The sequence below is a fragment of the Sus scrofa genome, chromosome 9 (genome assembly GCF_054392235.1).
Source record: "Sus scrofa isolate SSC_HxYL_T2T_F1_AM1 chromosome 9, Sscrofa_HxYL_maternal_Yorkshire_Landrace_v2.0, whole genome shotgun sequence".
NCBI classification, from domain to species: Eukaryota; Metazoa; Chordata; class Mammalia; order Artiodactyla; family Suidae; genus Sus; species Sus scrofa.
This window is the reverse complement of record NC_139391.1, coordinates 82,748,260-82,768,119: the sequence shown is the minus strand read 5'-3', so window position 1 is coordinate 82,768,119 and position 19,860 is coordinate 82,748,260. Positions and strand designations below refer to the sequence as shown.

Genomic DNA, 19,860 nt, shown 5'->3' with positions numbered 1-19,860 from the left:
TTTAGATTTGAAATTTAGCAATGATAACAACGAACATGGAATGTCAACGAGGACAAAAACCACTACAACTAGCAATTTCTAATTTACAAAGTGTCCCACATCCATAACCTCATTTGCCATTTTTTTTTCCCCTTAGGGCCACAAGTGTGGCATATGGAAGTTCCCAGGCTAGGTGTTGAATTGGAGCTGCAGCTGTTGGCCTATGCCACAGCAACAGCAACACAGGATCAGAACAATGTCTGCAACCTACTCCACAGCTTGTGGCAATGCTGAATCCTTAACCCACTGAGAGAGTCCAGGAATCAAAGCTGCATCCTCATGGATACTAGTCGGGTTCATTTCCACTGAGCCACAACAGGTACTCCTCATTTGATTTAATAGCCCCCTGTGAGAAGCCAGAGAGTCGCCGTAATTTTACAGAGGCAGAACTGGAGCTCAGAGAGCGAAGTCAGTGTCACACAATTAGTAAATAAAGAGGTGCGAATTTCAGGTGTAAAATTAGGATAGAAACACAGCTGAAATATTTAAAAGATCACTGATTTATAAAATAAACTTTAGTTTTCTGCCTTTGCTACCCAACAGGGACACTGTACAGGAATTACATTATTTACTGGAAAGTTTCATCATCCAGTCTTGTCATTATTTTTGCTCTATGTAGGGCCATGGAAAAAAGTGTGTCTTCCTGTATCAAGTGATAGGTTTTTAAATTAGCTCTTTTACTCATTTAAAACACAAGCTGGCAGGAACTACCATGGAAGAAAGACTGGGAATAAAACAAGAGGTTATGTCTCTACAGTAAAGTAAAATCTGGTTGGATATAAAGGGGGAGATGTATCTTCTTCAAAACAGAAGAGAACTAATCTGGAATGTTCCATTTCGGATGTTTCCAATTCTTTCTTTGACATTGTCTTTTCTAAGATGTTTGCCAGCCACCTTTCCTGGTGAGCCAGTGAATATGTATGAAAACATGCTTTTGCATGTGAAACACAAAAATAAGATTATTGATGCTACATTGTTAGAATATCTTGCCTTTAGTGTGACAACACCTTGAGGTATCACTAGGGTACCTACAGGTACACATTAACTTTAAATAGTACTGTGCACCCTGACTAATAACACTGTTTCTTTGTGGGGAAAGGCCAAGACCGTAAGTGATACACACAAAGCAACTGGAAAACATTAAATATTAGTGTTCTATGTTTAACATCCATCTCCTCTCCTGACTCCCAACTCAACAATAGGAACACTGAAACACAACTAAGGCTTTTAGGTTCCTATTAGTGTGGAAACACTCATCATCAGCTGCCTTAGCCTTTAGATTGGACAAGAGAAAATAGTCCATTAGGCAACTGTTTGGCTCCAGGGCAGGAGTTGTTCCAGGTTTGATGCCTGCAAACTGCCAAATCAGGCACTGATGGGCTGCATCTCTTTCTTGCTGTAGTATTACTCTGGAAGTGTCAATTAACAATACTGCCAACTCCGAAGTTTTGTTTTTTTGTTTTTTGTTTTTCCAAACTCAGTTGGAACCCTCCTTGATGATCATCTAAAATTAGTGGGTTTTAACCTTTTGAAGGATGCTTTGAAAAGTTAATAAAATATACAGACTGCTGTTGCCACTGTCCATAATACTAATGGTGATGATAACAAAAATAACAGCAGCTACCGTTTATCAAGTGCACATAGTATAAGAAACAACTTGAGCTCAGCACATTTCAAGGAAACACTGATCCTCTGAATCATCTCTCCTTACTTCCCCAGCTCACCACACTTTTCTCTACCATTTCTCTTAGGATCATTCTTGGCAAGGCCAGCATTCATATAGACTCATAGTTCTCAACCCTGAATGCACTTTCTAAATACATGGGTTGCTCTTAAGAAATAGCAGTTCCTGGATAATGCGAAAAAAAAATAATGTATATAAATGCATATATTTGCTGTACAGCAGAAATTGACACAATCTTGTAAATCAACTATAATAAAAAATATGAAAAAAAGGAAAAAGAAATAGCAATTCCCCACCAAATGCACTGGGGAGAGATCCAGATTTAATTGGTCTAGGGAAGAGGCTGGGCGTTAACATTTCTTTGAAAGTTCCTCAGGTTATGTGCAGCCAGTATTGAAAACCATGAATACACAACCCATCCAAAACTCCATCCTTTCAGTTCCATGTCCTCCAAAATCCTTTTTGTCTATCACAACAGCTGTGTACTTCAATGGTCACTGCATACCTTGAGATTAATAATAAAAATACCCGAGAACCTATTTCCATGCATTGTACAAGTTCAGTACCACCTCCTAATAATCTACTTCACACACTATAGAAGCTGCACTCTGGGAATTCAGTGATCCACAAAGATGGTCAAGCCGCTTTTTCACTGTCCATGATATCATATCTTTTCTTTCTTTATCCATCTTGGATTCTGTGTTTCATCACCATAATTAGTTCACTGCTCATCCCTTCAATTCCAGTGCCTTGTTTGTTCCTACCTAGTTTTCATTTAGTAAAACCTCAACCCCAGTTAAACCCAATTTGACCCCAACTTCAAACCTACATTCTCTTGAGTGCCTGGATGTGGGTTGGAAGAAAGCATAAAATCATGCTGACTGGTCTCATTTTAAATTTATGGTAAAAAAAGTCTCCAGAGATCATCTTCACTTCCTGCCAACGAATCTATCAACCTACTTGCCACTAATACTATATAATTTCCCCCCCATTAAATTGGATCAACTGTCCCTAAGGCCAAACTATTCATCTGTCCACTGCATCACTTCTCAAGAACTTTATTCTTGAAACTACCCCTTCTTTTTCCTCATTATGACTTTTCACCTCTTTACTAGAGCACTCCTATAAGCACCCAAGACGGTATAAAATCTTCTTTAAAAAAGTTTTTTTAAATTCGTTATCTCCCTCCTCCTATTGTTCTATTGTTCTGTTCTCCTCTGTGGTAAAATGCCTCAAAAAAAGTGGTCATCCTTGCTGTTTGCACACTTCCTTACCCCATCCCCACTGTGTATTTTATTTCATTTCTTAAACAATGAGGAGATAATATATTAAAATATATGTAAGGCATAAGGACAAAATACGACAAATACCCATATTTTACCACTCAGTTAAAGGGAAAAGGACATTACTAGGAATTCTGAAGTTTACTCTATGTCTTCCTGCCTCACCTCCCCCATTCCTTTCCTTCCTTCACTGGGAAGTAAATGTTACTCCTTTTTTTTTTTTTTTTTAGCTTAAAATATAATTGCCATATAATATTATGTATTTAAGGAATACAATGTGATTAGTCAGTAGACACATATATTGTGAAATGATTGCCAGAGTAAAGGTACTTATACCTTAATCACCTCACAATGTTACCTGTGTGTGTGTGTTGAAAACATTTAAGATCTACCCTCTTAGTAATGTTCAAGTTTGCAATACAGTATTGTTAACTTTAGTCACCAAAATATAGGTTAGAGCCCCGGAACTTAATCACCTTCTAACTAGAAGGTTTTACCTCTGGCCAGCATCTCCCTGTGTCCCTCGCCCCTTAGCAACCATCAATCTATTCTGTTTCAGTTCAGTCTTTTTGGATTTCACCTATCTGGGAGATCATAGAGCATTTTTTTTCTGACTTACGTAGTGTCGTGTCCACAAGTTTCATCCATGTTGTTGCCAATGGCAGGATTTCCTTCTTTTTCACAACTGAGTAGTATTCCATTATACATACAGTTGACCTTTGAACAACATGGGTTTGAACTGCACAGGTCCACTAATACAGGGGTTTTGTTTAATAGTAAATAGAGTACTACATAATCCCAGGTTGGTTGAATCTGTGGACACAAAACCATTAATACAGAAGAATCATATATACTGAGGGCTAACTATAGTTTATAGGCAGATTTTTGACTGCACAATGGATCAGCTTCCCTAAACTCCACATTGTTTAAGGCTCAGCTGCACAAGTGTATGTTTATATTTATAACAATCACATTTTCTTCATCCATTCCTCTGTCAATAGACACTTGGGTTGTTTCCATATCTTGGTTATTTAAACTATGGCACAATGGGAGTTCCCACCGCGGTGCAGCAGAAGCAAATTTGGCTAGGAACCATGAGGTTGCAGGTTTGATCTCTGGCCTTGCTCAGTGGGTTAAGGATCTGGCGTTGCCGTGAGCTGTGGTGTAGGTTGCAGATGCAGCTCAGATTTGGCGATGCTGTGGCTCTGGTGTAGGCTGGCAGCAACAGCTCCAATTAGACCCCGAGCCTGGGAACCTCCATATGCCACAGGTGTGGCCCTAAAAGACAAAAGACAAAAAACAAAATAAAAATAAACTATGCCACAATGAACACAGGGGTGCAAATATCTCAAGACAGTGATTTCAATTCCTTTGGGTATATATACAAAAGTGGGATTGCTGGATCATATGGTAGTACTGTTTTTAAAGAAACCTCTATATTGCTTTCCATAATAGCTGCATCAATTTACATTCCAACCCACTGCTGGGTTCCTTTTTCTCTACATCCTCATCAATATTTGTTATTCCTTTTTGATACAGCCATTCTACAGGTATGAGATGGTATCTCATTGTGGTTTTGATTTGCATTTCCCTGATGGTTAGTGATCTCGATCACCTTTTCATGTACCCACTGGCTTTGTCTTCTTTGACAAAACAACTTTTCAGATCCTCTGCCCATTTTTTAATCATTTGATTTTGTGCTATTGAGTTGTATGAGTGTTTAAATATTTTTTTATATTAACACCTTCTCAAATATATAGTCTTTGCACATATTTTCTCCCACTCTGTATGTTACCTTTTCATTATGTTGATGGTTTCCTTTGCTGTGCAGAAGCTTTTTAGCCTGGTGTTCCCACTTGTTTATTTTTGCTTTGGGCATCATATTCAAAATATCTTCACCAAGACCCATGTCAAAGAGCTTATCACTTATGTTTTCCTCTATGAATTTTACAGTTTCAAGTTTTACATGTAAGTCTTTAATCTATTTTGACTTAATTTTTGTAAGCAGCATAAAATGAGTCCAATTTCATTCTTTGCATGTAAATATCCAGTTTTCCCAGCACCATTTATTAAAAAGACTATCCTTTCCCTATTTCATTGTCTTGGTTTCATTGTCAAATAATAGTTGGCTGTATATGCATGGTTTATTTCTGAGTTCTTGATTCTGTTCCATTGGTCTATGTGTCAGTCTTTAATGCCAGTCTCACACTGTTTGATTACCAGAGCTTCATAATGTAGTATGAAATCAGGAAGTGTGATGCCTCCAGCTTTTTTCTTCCTCAAGATGACTTTGGCTATTTGAGGCCTTTTGTGGTTCTAAATGAATTTTAAGGTTGCTTTTTCCATTTCCATGAAGAATTTTGATAGTGAGTGTACTGAGCCTATGGATAGTTTTGGGTAGTATGGACATCTTAACAATGTTAAGTCTTCCAACTTAACACTGAATAAGGGCTATGTTTCCATTACTGTGTGTCTTCTTTCATTTATTTCATCAATGTCTTAGAGTTATCAGTATGCACTGTACAGATCTTCCATCTCATTGGTTAAATTTATTCCTGAGTATGTTATTGTTTGATGCTATTGTGAATGGCATTTTTAAAATTTCTTTTTTTTAGATAGTTCAATTGTTAGTGTGTAGAAGTACAACTGACTTTTGTCTGTTGATTTTCTATCCAGCATCTTTACTGAATTCACTTATTAGATCTAACAGTTTTTTGGTAGCATCCTTAGGGTTTTCTGCTGATCCCTGGGCTATTTAATAAGTCAGTTACCAAGAAAAAAAGTATTTTGCAATCTTCAACTCTGATGATAGATTTTTCCTTTTATCTTAGTGTTTCTGTCCATTCTTACTTTATGTAACTTTAATCTAGGTTATTAAAGGCATGCAGTTTTAGAACTGTCATATTTCCCTTGTGAATAAACCTTTTACCATGACCTAATAACCCTCTGTCTCTAATAATACCTTTTGCCTTAATGTTTATTCTGACTACATTTGTAGTTAGGTCATCTTTTTTCTTGAAATCTTTCTCTACCCTTAGGATTTACATGGGTTTTAGTAAATCACAATACTACTTTTAGAATTCTTCTAAGCTAGTTTATCTTTCCAATCAATCTAATAAATATTTTAACAGTAGGATTTTGTTAGCCTACACATATTATAGTGACTGATACGTTTGCATTTATTCTATGATCTTATGAATGTTCTTTGTCTCCCTTTCTTTTTCTTCTCTTTCACTTTCTTTTTGAGTTGACTGGATGTTTTTATTCATTTTTAAATTTCCACTATATTTAGAAGTTTTACTGTGTCTCTTATTTTAGTGATTACCTTAGAAATGTTAATACACATACTTAATAGAGACCAAAGGTTAGTGATTTTACCATCCTCCTTCATAAAACAAGGACCTCAGAATGCTTTAATTTTAGCTACTTCCTTCTTAAGTTATTTGCTATAAGCCATTACTGTTTTTGTTTTATAAATCAATTTTATCTTAGGTTTATTCTCATACGAACCACTTTTTTTTTTTGTTTGTTTTGTCTTTTTGCCTTTTCTAGAGCCGATCCTGCAGCATATGGGGGTTCCCAGGCTAGGGGCTAGGATCTAATTGGAGTTGTAGCTGCCAGCCTTCACCAGAGCCACAGTAACTCGGGATCCGAGCCACGTCTGCAACCTACACCACAGCTCACGGCAACGCCGGATTCCTAACCCACTGAGCAAGGCCAGGGATCGAACCCTCAACCTCACGGTTCCTAGTCAGATTCATTAACCACTGAGCCACAACAGGAACTCCCTGAACCACATTCTTAGTTCATCATTCCTTTCTACAGCTCAGATGTTCCATCTGGGATCATTTTCCTTTTGCATGAAGTACATCATTTAGAATTTCCTCTAGAGAAGATCTTTTGGTGCAGATTCTCCCAGGTTCTGTATATCTGAAAAGAACTTTTTTTGTCCTTACTCCTGAAAATTTTGCTGAATATGAAATTCTAGGTTGACAATTATATTTTCTCACCACTTTGAAGATATTATTTCACTGCCTTTTGATTCCATTGTTGTTACTGACAAGTCAGTTTTAAGTTTTTTTCCTCCTTTGAGGCAATCTTTTAAGGTATCTTTGTCCTTGGTGTTGTACTGATTCACTACGATATGTCTCATGTAGATTTCTATTTATTCTTTTTGAAATTTTAGGGAGCTCCTAAATCTGAAAATTGATGTCTTTCACTAGTTTTGGAGAGTTATTAGCTCCTATCTTCTCAAGTATTAACTGTGCCCCATTCTCTGATTTTGACCCCTCTGCCTCTGGAATTCCAATTAAGATGCATGTTAGGCTTCCTCATTTCATTACAATATCACTTGTTAACAGATAGTATGGTATTAAATATTTATAATATCAGTATTCTCCATGCTACAATTTTGCATTTCTATGTCTCTTTATGATACATTCTGAATAACTCTTTTAGATCTTTTAACTCACAGTCTCTCTTCATTTATGTCTAATAGGCTAATTATGTCAATATGTGCATTGAATGACTTTTTAATTCTTAATATTTTTTTTTTTTTGTCTTTTTGTCTTTTGTTGTTGTTGTTGTTGCTATTTCTTGGGCCGCTTCCGCGGCATATGGAGGTTCCCAGGCTTGGGGCTCAATCTGAGCTGTAGCCACCGGCCTACGCCAGAGCCACAGCAACGCGGGATCGGAGCCGCGTCTGCAACCTACACCACAGCTCACGGCAACGCCGGATCGTTAACCCACTGAGCAAGGGCAGGGACCGAACCCGCAACCTCATGGTTCCTAGTCGGATTCGTTAACCACTGCGCCACGACGGGAACTCCCTGACTTTTTAATTCTTAATGTTTCATTTTGTTCTTTTTCAAATATGCTCAATCTTTAAAAAACTCTATTGACCTTTATCATATTTTCAAGTCTGCCTCTTATTCTTTAAATATAGTAAAAACATAAATATTTTGTATTATATGAGACATAACAGTATCTGAGCTCTTTGTAGATCTGATTCTTCTATTTTTTGTTAACTCTCACTTATCCAGCCTTGTTTTCTTATGTATTTTATGAGTTTTCACTGAAGAACCAATATTCTTTAGAATTCTATCTATGAGAATCTTTTAGGTCTGAGTAAAGGCGATTCCTCCAGAAAGGATGTTTGTTTCTGCCTAAGTCTGAGGACACTATCAACCCAGGAAAATTTAAGCTATGTTCTTGACTTTAGGTTTCTTTGAACCTTTAAAAGGTATTATCAAATAACTGAAAAATGTTACAGCAAAATTAAGAGAGACCAAATGACGAGTACAGAAGGAAGAGATCTAAGAACTACTAAAGGATACTCTGAAGAGAAATGAGTCTTGAGACCCACATAGCAAGCTATATATGATATATTTTTAAATTTCAAAGATAAAGAAAACACATGAAATAATGAAGCAGAAAAAACAAGTTACCTACTCAGAAGAAAGTAGAGAGATATATATAGTTTTGAGCAAACCAAAGACTGAACTAAATATTTTATAGCTAATAAAATTACCGTTTATATGTAAAGACAACAGAAAACAAGTATTAAATAAGCAAGAGCTTAAACCTATACTCAAGCCATTCTTAAAGTAATTATGCAAAGATGTTTAATATCATAATTAAGATATTCAGGAAGATAAAATTATCGTATAAAGATTGATGGTAAGCATGAAAAACAAATATGAAGGCAAATCACTATAGTTGCTATAGATATGAAACCAATTTAAGAAGAGTTATTAATAAAATCCAACTATAAGACTATAAGTAAGACTATAAGTAAGAGGGAGTGTGAGGAATTACATTTTACATGTTACAAAGGGGGAAATGATATAATTCTTTGATTTGACAGGCAAAATTTAAAGAATGTTTTTAGTGACTATAGAAATAACCACTTAATAACAACATATTCAGTATCACTGGAGAAAAAAAAAACACATAAAACAAAATACTATTCATAGGAACAAAAAGAATAAAAACTAAAAGGAGGCAAAAGCCCCCAGAAAACCTAAAATAAGGAAACTGATGTAAAAATCACACATATCGGCTATTTTGATGAATGTGTTTTAAATCCCTGTATTGAAGGACAAGTGATCCCCTTTGTTAACTAAAAATAAGACTTTACCTTATCATGTTAGCCATAATTCTATTTGATTTTCTTCACAGTGCTTACTACTGCTAGAATCATTTTGTTTGTTTGCTGCCCAATTCTTTGCACTAGAATATAAGCTGTCCTGTTCATACCTGTACTGTAAGAAGCTCAATAAATATGTCTTGTATCAATCAGTGAATGAATGAATGACTAGAAATCACAATGAAAGATTAAAAATAAAAAGGCAAAAAAGAATATAGAGGTTACAATCAAAATGTCAGGTAAAAAAGTAATATCAAAATACCTAAAAAATATGTAGAAGAAATATAGGCTAGGAAGGAAAAAGGATTATTATGGTATTATATGAAGTCATGTGTGTGAAACTTTTGAAAATTATAAAGCGCTATAGAATTTAAAGAATCTTTCACTCAATAATATAGATACATAACATATATTTTTGTTGTTGCTAAAAGACAAAATATGTCATGAAATTTAAAAGTCCCAAATCCTGTTATATCAAATAAGAGGATCAATATATACAAAACAAAACAAAAAGATAGAGATACAGACAGAAAATGATAGAATTATGATGATGATGAGTGACAGTCACTAACATACTGCTAATAGTCTTTGATAGATTAGGTAGATAAAACATAAATAAGGATGTAGTATACGTGAATAATTTTTACTCCTTTGATGTATAAATGTGTGTATTTTATATGCATATAAATAACTCTGTGCCTCAGTATTTTCTAAGTATACTTGTATTGTTTAATCAGAAAATATTATTACATGTGGAAGGGATAAACAAGGTCCTACTGTATAGCACAGGGAACTATATTCAACATCCTGGGATGAATCATAGTGGAAAAGAATATTTTAAAAAGGAATGCATTAACTCAATCGCTTTGTTGCACAGCAGAAATTAACACAACACTGTAAATCAATTATACTTCAATTTAAAAAAAAAGAAAATAATCATTACTACTTACTGGATTCCACTAGAAAAAAAGTTTTTTGACAAGCTTTCTTCTCTGAAAGCTGTTAGAAAAATAATTCGTGGAATTGCAATAAAAATTGGGAATAGATACACATTTTTCTAAGTGGAAAAAAATTTTAAGTCTAAGTGTCTGGAAACCATTACTATGACTGGTCTAACATTTTTGTAACTGTCAGATTAACTAATACCTTCTAAGTAATACAATCTCAAACAGACAAATACATTGCAGCAAGATCTCATAAGCCTGAATGTGGACCACAAAATGGAAGAATGTTTTCTGAAGACACTAGAGCAGTACAATTCTACAACCGCATGTTAGGTAATGATGAATTTTCTGCATAAAACTATGTAAAATTTGATTTCAGAATGCTGTGTGCAACTCTGTATGCTGTGCCTTCAAAGGGAAAAAATAAGGGTAACATTGAACAAACGTTCTGATGTATAGATAAATATAATAATCAGTGCCGGGAGTTCCCGTCGTGGCTTAGTGGTTAATGAATCTGACTAGGAACCATGAGGTTGCGGGTTCGATCCCTGCCCTTGCTCAGTAGGTTAACAATCCGGTGTTGCCATGAGCTGTGGTGCAGGTCGCAGATGCGGCTCGGATCCCGCGTTGCTGTGGCTCTGGCGTAGGCTGGCAGCTACAGCTCTGACTTGACCCCTAGCCTGGAAACCTCCATATGCCGCGGGAGCGGCCCAAGAAATGGCAAAAAGACAAAAAAAAAAGTCAGTGCCTAAAAGTATGTCTGTTTTCATTCATTTCACAAATATTTTCTGAGCACCTCCACTATGCCAAGCATTGTTATAAAAACTAGGAAGGACGTACAATAAAATCAGATGAAATATATTGTCTAGTAGTAGACAGTAAGAGGTGCTATAAAGAAAAATAAAGCAGATAGGAGGGATGGAGAATGTTGAGGTGGGGAGTTAACAATTTTAAATAAAGTCAGTCAGGAAAGCCTTTTTGGAAATGATGATAACTGAACAAACACTCCTAGGTGATGAGGGCAGTGTGTCCCAGGCCAGAACAGCCAATGCAAAGGCACTGAGGCAGGGGTAGAACAGCCAGGAGGTACTAAGGCTGGAGCAGCATGAACAAAAGAAACTGGGAGTAAGAGAGAGGTTACCATCTAAGAGAGAGAGACCAGACTGTCTAGGGCCTTGAGGTTATAGTCAAAGACTCTGGCTTGTAATCCAAAATGATCTGCCTTAGGTGTGAAAAGAAGCACTATGTCCTTTGCACAGCTGAGAAGAAAGGACCAAGGGTGGAAGAGAGGAGTTAAGAAACTACTGTGGTAACCCAGGTAGGAGATGGCTGCTTGCACAGAGGTGGCAGTGAAGGGGGCAAGAAGTGATAGATTCTGGATGTATCTGAAGGTACAGGCAACAGAATTTGCAGGTGGCCTGGATGTAGGTATGAGGAGTCAGCATAACTCTGAAGATTCAGCCCAAACAACTGGAAGGATGAAGATTTACTATTTGTATTTTACTGAAAAGGTAACTAGATATTATTCTAAAACACAGTCTTTCTACAATGCCTCATTACTAGAGAAAGGTAACCGAAATTATGTGCATGGAGCATCTAACATACAGATTATGGACTTTTCATTTCACAAATTTAGGTTGATAAGACTTTTACAAAAACAAATGGTAATTCTTTCCAGAATTATGAGATTTATTGTTCAGTGACACAGGAAGGCCTGAAAATGTTAAAAGAATGGGGAAAAGGGTAAGGAATTTAAGGATGGTGGAATCGTATCAGGTCATCTAGGGATGTTTGAGATGCTTGGGTAGAACTCCACATTCTTGAGGTTGATGGCATGATAAATTATCCATAGAACCTCCTTGGAAACCAGTATTTGATAGAATGGGGTGGAGAACAGATTTTCCCAAGATTTAGATACGAGAATACTGTCTTGCTCTGGCTGCTTCATTCCAAATGTTGCAAATAGAAACTTGAAAAACTAGCCACCAATGTTCCAGCTGTTTTTCAGTGACTAAAGATATTTTTTAAGCCTATCAGAGAGGTGTGTTTTGGACATTTAACATATATGTATAGCTTTCCAGTCAGTTTTTCAAGGTATAGACATTTATAGGCTCCAAGAAATTTACTTGTTTAATTTCTTCGAGCTTTCTGTTTATTCTCTCACTGGCCATGTTAATAGGATGCCTCAGCAATACAAATTGATTTTGCTGTTGAGATAAAATTCTTTTCCACTAGTCTTAGTGGAAACATTACATTGCATATCTAGAATGAATCTTCTTCTGTCCTACTATCTTCGTCTGTTTGGCTAAACAGGCCATCATGTGGTGATTCCTAAGTGAGTTCTCTTAAATCTTCCCCCCGCCCTCCTGACATCACTCTTTCAATGAAAGGTATTTCCCTCTTTCCTCCCAGTCATCTTGACCCAGCTCCTTCCTGTGCTTCACCTCTATGTCAGGACAGCTGCCAAAACCAAGAAATACTAACTCCTGCCTCATGTATATGAGAATTCTCTTTTTCACTCCCAATGCTAACCCTCCAAGGATGACTCTGGTCTTAATTCTGGTGACATCTCTGCATACATCTCCTCTCCTCTGGTCTGTCCTGGCTGTACTTCATCTGGCATGCTAGGGCTGGCTTAATTTTAAAGTGTGGCTCTGGTTACATCACTCTATCAAAACCATAGAGTGGCTTCATGCTGCCAGCTGAATAACTTTTTCTGCCTACCTTTCAGGGCCCTCCATGATGTGGCCGGGGGCTATTGATCCAGTCTGATCTCCTCCCACTTCCTTTACAAGGCCACTACGGCTCTCCCAAACCAATCACTCTCCCTGAACCTGCCTCCGTTTTAGCAGCTTAGTACCTTGGTTCCCTCTTGTCTATCAAAAGCTGACTTATCCTTCAAGTCCTAACCCAAATGCAGCTCCACAGAAGCTTCTGGGAATGCCCCTGCCTGATCAGTGGGATCACTGCCTCTACCGATCCTTGCCCCACCAGCACTTTGTACAGCATTTGCTGCAGCCTGCAGACCTGAGCACCTTTCTTAGCTGCATCCCTTTATTCTAACCTCTTAGAAGGGGACAAGTGTTCTTTGCTCATCTCTGAATCTCCCGTGGTGGTAGGATGCTGCCGTACTCAAAGTCGAGTTTGAGGATTATCAGTGACAAGAAGTGTTAAAGAGTACACATCTTAAAAGAGGCTGCTTTTAAACTTACCATTAAAAGCCATGAACATTCCCCTCTCACTTAATAACAGGCTATCAGAAGAGACAAATGGATGGATATAACAGTATCTTCCTGGTCTCTTCAGTATTCTTTCTGCTCTCCCGTATGAATAGAATTTACATTATAGTGATTAAAAGTCCCCTGTAAAATGATGTCACAAGGCCATATCTGGGAAGAGGGGATCAGTACTAATCTGTTCCTTACTCACATCTTCAGTAAAGGGGATATGAGATGATATGTTTGGATTAAAGACAGAAAGAAAATGGAGTTTTCAAGGGGGGAAAAATTACAAAAGAAAAACCTGTTTCACAAAATGCAGTCTGTGGAAAATCTTTCAGCTGAATGTCAAGATTAAGAAAAATCAATAAAACCATTGAAACCAGAACTACGTGAAAGGCTTTTTAGGCTTGATGGCAAAAGACAAAGCTATGGCCTCAAGAAAGTAAAATCTTTCTCCAGTAACAGCAAAAGCAATTCTTCAATGTTCAGGAGGCTGCATGGCACAAATTGCTTATTACACAGATAGGGACAGTCAAGATTCAAAGGGCCAGCGTTTCCAAAAGGACTTTTACCAAGGCTGTAATTAGTTGTTCTGGCAAAAACTGCATACACGTCTAATTGCACACACAATTGGCTAATTGTATCTTCAAAATAAAGGGTGAAGGGTTAATTGTATCCACATCTGGCCACAAAGAAAGAGATTGTCCTTTGAAAATATGACACTACACTTAGATGAAAATTTGCATTAAACAACCATCCCTATTACTACTAATAATTATAATAATACCACATGCTTACAAATTAATACCTTTCAACTTGATCCTGAAAACACTTTACAAACATTAATTAATCTTACAATACTCCTATGAGGTATGAAAGGCGATTATCCCAACGGTGTCAATAAGGAAATACAGGAAAGCTAGGTAATTGTCAAAAAGCCACAAAGGGAATTAGAGTTCCCAGCCCCTAGCTCTGAACACTGGCCCCAGTCACCAGGGAGATTCGATGGGGAGTCTGGTTCACATAATCAGCAAAAATGAGCCTGAAAACAATACAAAAATAAGTAATCAAATTTTAGAAGACTGAAAACCGGTCTGTGATTTACACACTACTTTGACTTTTTTTTTCAAGCTGCACCTGCAGCATGTGGAAGTTCCCAGGCCAGGGACTGAACCTGCACTGCAGCAGTAACCCAGGCTGCTGCAGTGACAATGCTGGATCCTTAAGTGCTGTGTCACAAGAAAACTCTAACTTTGCCTTCTTTTATTCAAAGAAACATAGAAAGCATCTAGAATGGAGCCAACAAGTAGAACTTTTTTGTTCCTTCTGATTTTATGATCAAATATTTCAGATAACACACCACAAAAGTCCAGAAAATTATATGATGCATCCCCCAATGAATGGTACTTTCAAAAATACAGAGGAGGAATAAGTTTATGCAAGAGAGGGTACTCAGAATATTCTGGCTATAGCAGCAGTGAGATGAGGACATGCCAGACATAAAGACATGAGGTAAGGGCCTAAAACAGAGTAAAGTTAACATTACCTTAATTCAAACTGTTGCAAATTTATAACAAATTACCATTCAGGAGCATCCAATTGATACCAGCCCAGAGTAGCTAACTCAGTACAAATAAATATCTTCATAAATGCATATCGTTAATATCTGTGTCACCTTAATACCTTTTTTAAGAATAAGAGCAATATGAGGATTCATTCTTAACAAGACATACATTTGAGGGATTGATTTATAATTATTTTCATTTATTTTTTATTTTTTATAATTATTCTTATAAATAATATATCGGAGGAGGGAAAGATAAGAATACAAAATACAACTCTTCTTTCTTTCCTTTCTTCTTTCCTTTTTTTTTTTTTTTAAGTACAAAGCTCTGACACCATGTAAAGGAGAGATCAGAAAGGCAAACGTCAGCAGACAGAAAACTCTATTGGGAGACTCTGTGATACATCAGATGAGTAATGAGGAGGGTCTGGTCTCTGGTCCTGGCACAGGAAAGGTAAAGGAGAGGACAAACAAGAGTGTTTCTGACAGGACCTAATGAATAATTAAATGTGAGGAAAACGGTGCCTTGAACATGACTCGAACCCTTAAATCTACCCAAACAAGGACATCCAGAAGGCTCCAGTATCATCCTAGGGACTAGTGTCAACCAAATTAACATATCATAAATATTCTTCATAAATAGCATACTTACAAATATTTTTCATTAGTAAATATTTGTGTCATAAATATTTTTCATCAATGAAAAGTATAAATCATTCTTTTTAAGTTATATCAGAACAGGAAATGTATCTTTCTTTGCAATAAAAATGAAATGTGCAATTTTTCTGCCAGACTCAGGATATGAGACATAAAGCACCGTGGTTATGTTTCTAGCTCAGGTTTCTGCATTTTCCTCTTTTCTGTTCATTTACATTTATAAAAAAGGAAATGAGCTTTAATTTTTCCCCCAGAGATTCAAAAGGATTTGTACCCACTAAGTGTCTTTGTATCTCCCTGCCACACTGCCAGGCATAATGTGAAACTATGATCATAGAGGATGCTTAAAAATTCCTGGTTAAATTAATAACTTTAAAAATGAAATAAAAATGAAAGTCAAATAGAAATTACTTGTTCCCACATGATGGAGTATAATTTGAGAAAAAGAACATATGTATATGTATAACTGGGTCACTTTGTTGCACAGCAGAAATTAAAAGAACACTGACAATAGACCATAATAAAAAAATTAAAAAAAAAGAAATCACTTGTTCCACAAATATGCAGAACTTATTGCTGTTAGTATTAGACTGCCTGTTAAATGCACATCAGTAAATGATTGCTGATGCTCATTAAATGACAATTTAAATATTTCGCCAGGAAAAATCCATTTCCTAAATAATTACCCTTCTTGCCATGTTTGTTGTTATGAAAAATTGCCAGCTGTTAAATCCAAAGACAAGCCCTCATTCGTACCCGTGCTAAGAACTGCTATGGACAGGGAAAACAAGAAAATGTTTGGGAGATACTGCAACACACGAAGTTTCCTTAGTAAATGACATGACTATATGGTCAATACTACATAATTAGAATTTTTTACCTCTTGTTATAGTGTTCCATGTTTGTGTTTTGAAAAGAAACCAGTGATTTTTATCTACCCTAATTTAAAGATCACATTATTGTCAGGGACATCCTAGTCACACACAAAATGAAGGTCAAAGTTTCAGATTTGGCATTCAGTGCCCTAGATGATCTGGGCCATTTCACGTCTGATCTCCTGGTCAGTGATCCTGTGGAATAAGGGTTTGTAGCACTAGTTGCACAGTGAGAGGCTGTGGTTCAGGAGGGCTTCATGGCCAAGAAGGTAGGCAGGCTGGAAGGCAGGCCAGGCAGGGCAGGGGCTAGCTCCTTTCTTTCTGGATCAAAGCCTTTAGTGGCAGCTCCTCACCAGCTACACATGTGAGCACATGTGTGTGTGCCCACAAGGGGCGGGGGAGCCCTGGGGAATGACCTAGCTGCAGTGAGCTCAGGACTAGAGGCTCTGGAAAGCCTTATGTAGAGCTGTGGCCTTGAATTATGACTCAGTGACAGTGACTTGGCAGTTCAGTGTTTGAGTCAATCTGAATTCAAAGCTGAGCTACACATTAGCTAAGTTATCCTGGTATTTTACTTTTCTAAGCATCAGTTTTCTTAACAGTAAAAATGGGGAGAATTAAATGATATACCACAGCACTTAGCACAGTATCTAAGCATAGTGGGAGAGCACTAAACAATGGCTTTTATTGTCACTACTGAAAGTGAATCCAGAACACCAGAGCTCTGGGGAGCAGTCTTCTAACCTCATTTATCCACTTGGCCAACCAGCAACTATAAACAACCCCTTTGCTTCTTAAAACACTGGAATGAAGCTCAAATGGAGAGTTCAGTGAAAATATTTTGAACTTCAGAAAAGCTTTTCATAAGTATTTTCCCAAAAAGACGGCAGTAGTGAATGCCAAAGAAACTCTTTGATTCCACCACTTTCAGAACATTATTCAATAACCTGACGCATTCAAAAGAAGAGTACTGCTCTTATGAAACAAATGCTTGTCCAAAAAAAAAAGTCACAGGGAGTTCCTGTCATAGTTCAGTGGAAACGAATCTGACCAGTATCCATGAGGATGGAGGTTCAACCCTGGCCTCGCTCAGTGGGTTAAAAATCTGGCATTGCCATGAGCTATGGTGTAGGTCACAGATGTGGTTTGAATCTGGCATTGCTGTGGCTGTGGTGCAGGCCAGCAGCTGCAGCTCTAATTCAACTTTTGTCCCGGGAACCTCCATATGCTATGGGGCGGCCCTAAAAAGACAAACAAACAAAAAAATCACCTACACCATTTTGGTTAAAAACTAATTCTACAAACAACCTATGAGAGGTAGTGTTAAACATACTTATATATTTCCAATTTTATATATCTGTGAATTGAGATTTTTTTTTTTTTTGCTGCTGATTCAGCACTGAGAATCAACTGTCATATTGCATGTAAAACCTCATCTCTGAAGCAACAAGCCATTGAGCCCAATATCCCTTTACTACTGCGTGATCACAGGACATTCTATTTCCCCTGTTAAAAACTTAATTTGATTTGCGTTTACTATTACTTCTACTTCATTATGTATTTAAACATTTTTTTTTTTTGTTGGCCTTGCCCGTGGCATGTGGAAGTTCCCAGGTAGAGGCTGAAATTGCACCACAGCAGTGACCTGAGCCACTGCAATGACAATGCCAGATCCTTAACCTGCTGTGCCATAAGAGAACTTCCTGTATTTAAATATCTTAATATCATCATTTTCTTAAGTTATCTTTTAGTTTTCAAGGAAAGTTGGTTTTACATTTATGACACTGGTGTAAAATTTTCTCTTTATATGTATCAATTTAAAACTTAGGTCAATTCTTTGAAAACAAATTTGTGGTTACCAAAGGGGATAGTTCAGGGGAGGGGTGGAAAAGGAGTCAGCGTCTGGGACTGGCATATGCTCACTGTGATATATAGAATAACTGGCTAATGTGGACCTGCTATATAGCACAGGGAACTCAACTCAACATTCTGCGATAATTTATATGGGAAAAGAATCTGAAAAGTGGAGTTTCCATCATGGCGCAGTGGTTAACGAATCTAACTAGGAACCATGAGGTAGTGGGTTTGATCCCTGGCCTTGCTCAGTGGGTTAAGGATCCAGCGTTGCCGTGAGCTGTGGTGCAGGTCGCAGATGTGGCTTGGATCCTGCGTTGCTGTGGCTGTGGTGTAGGCCGGAGGCTACAGCTCCAATTAGACCCCTAGCCTGGGAACCTCCATATGCCATAGGTGTGGCCCCAGAAAAGGCAAAAAAAAAAAAAAAAAAAAAAAGAATCTGAAAAGTATGCATGTGTGTATAAAAATAACTGATTTACTTTCCTATACAGCAGAAATTACAACACTGTAAATCAATTATACTTAAATAGAACTTTAAAAAAGGAAAAATAACAGGTCAATTTTTTAAAAACAAATATTTTAAATACCAAAAATACTTAAAAATATAACTACATAAAATATATTGATATAAATATCCTAAAACAAAGAATGGTACAAGTCAAGGTGGGGGACTGCCTCTGCCATTCTTGTCTGCCGCTCCCAATCTACTCATCTCCCACCTTTTGCAGGAGGTCCTCCTTGGCCACTGAAGCCACAGTGATGATGCTCTGAAATCTGAACTTCTGCTATAGAATTTGGTCTATATTATATGACAGATTATATTGTATTACCATATGATTATCACTTAATCATATGCACTAATATACCATTACTTAAATTTTCATATGTCTGTGTCCTGGACTATTAGACTAATAAAATACTTGAGGGCAAAAGCAATTTACTCATCTCCGTGGCACTGAGCACACAGTACTACGCAAATAGGGGGCATGCTAGTAAATATCTTATGAATAGTCTTATAGTTTCTTATATTTCATTTCAATAACTGCACCTCAAAGGAAATTCTATTGTAATTACAGTATTAACTAAAGGAAACTAATTTTTCTGGTCTAGGTGTCTAGCTTTTAGAATCAGTATTACCACTTTATAAAAGAACGTTTCCTTCTTTTTTAAAATAAGTAGGGTAGATGAGGGTTTGCCCTTTCTAGTCTGCCCAAAAAATATAGATAAATGAGAAAACATAATTGAAGCACTCTGAGTTTCAGAGAACAGTAGCTATATTATGATATCCCTAAGTGCTGGGTTGGAATAGTATGATCAGCAAAGACTACTGTGCAAAAGGATGAAGCACAGACCTTACCTGACTCAGGAGGTCTCTGAGTTTTAATTAGCTGTGTTGTGGTTATGGTTCCCAGAGCCAACATTGGTGATTTTTAAAGTTTAAGTATTGTGTAAATATAGCATGGGACAAACTTACACTGAAAAATTATCTGTTGTTTATCTGAAATTCATATTTAACTGAGCATCCAGTGTTTTGATTAGCTAAATCTGGTAGTTTTGGTTACAGAAGTTAAGGGGCGAAGGTTGGCTAAAT

At 37.0% G+C, this 19,860-nt stretch overlaps 1 protein-coding gene and 1 long non-coding RNA gene across 9 annotated transcripts in view; one reads left to right on the top strand and one right to left on the bottom strand.

Moving 5' to 3' along the window:
- The window catches only part of UMAD1 (UBAP1-MVB12-associated (UMA) domain containing 1), a 222,536-nt gene that overhangs the window by 36,780 nt on the left and 165,896 nt on the right, over positions 1-19,860 (bottom strand). For 2 of the 8 annotated variants that reach the window (XM_021102421.2, XM_084977105.1), the window contains exon 4: positions 3,626-3,819. The exons of the other annotated variants lie outside the window; for them this stretch is intronic. In XM_021102421.2, the coding sequence (XP_020958080.1) occupies positions 3,626-3,819 (194 nt within the window). The remainder of the gene's footprint in view (positions 1-3,625; positions 3,820-19,860) is intronic. 8 annotated transcript variants of the gene reach the window in all.
- The window catches only part of LOC110262233 (uncharacterized), a 156,210-nt gene that overhangs the window by 118,311 nt on the left and 18,039 nt on the right, over positions 1-19,860 (top strand). The window lies entirely within an intron of this gene.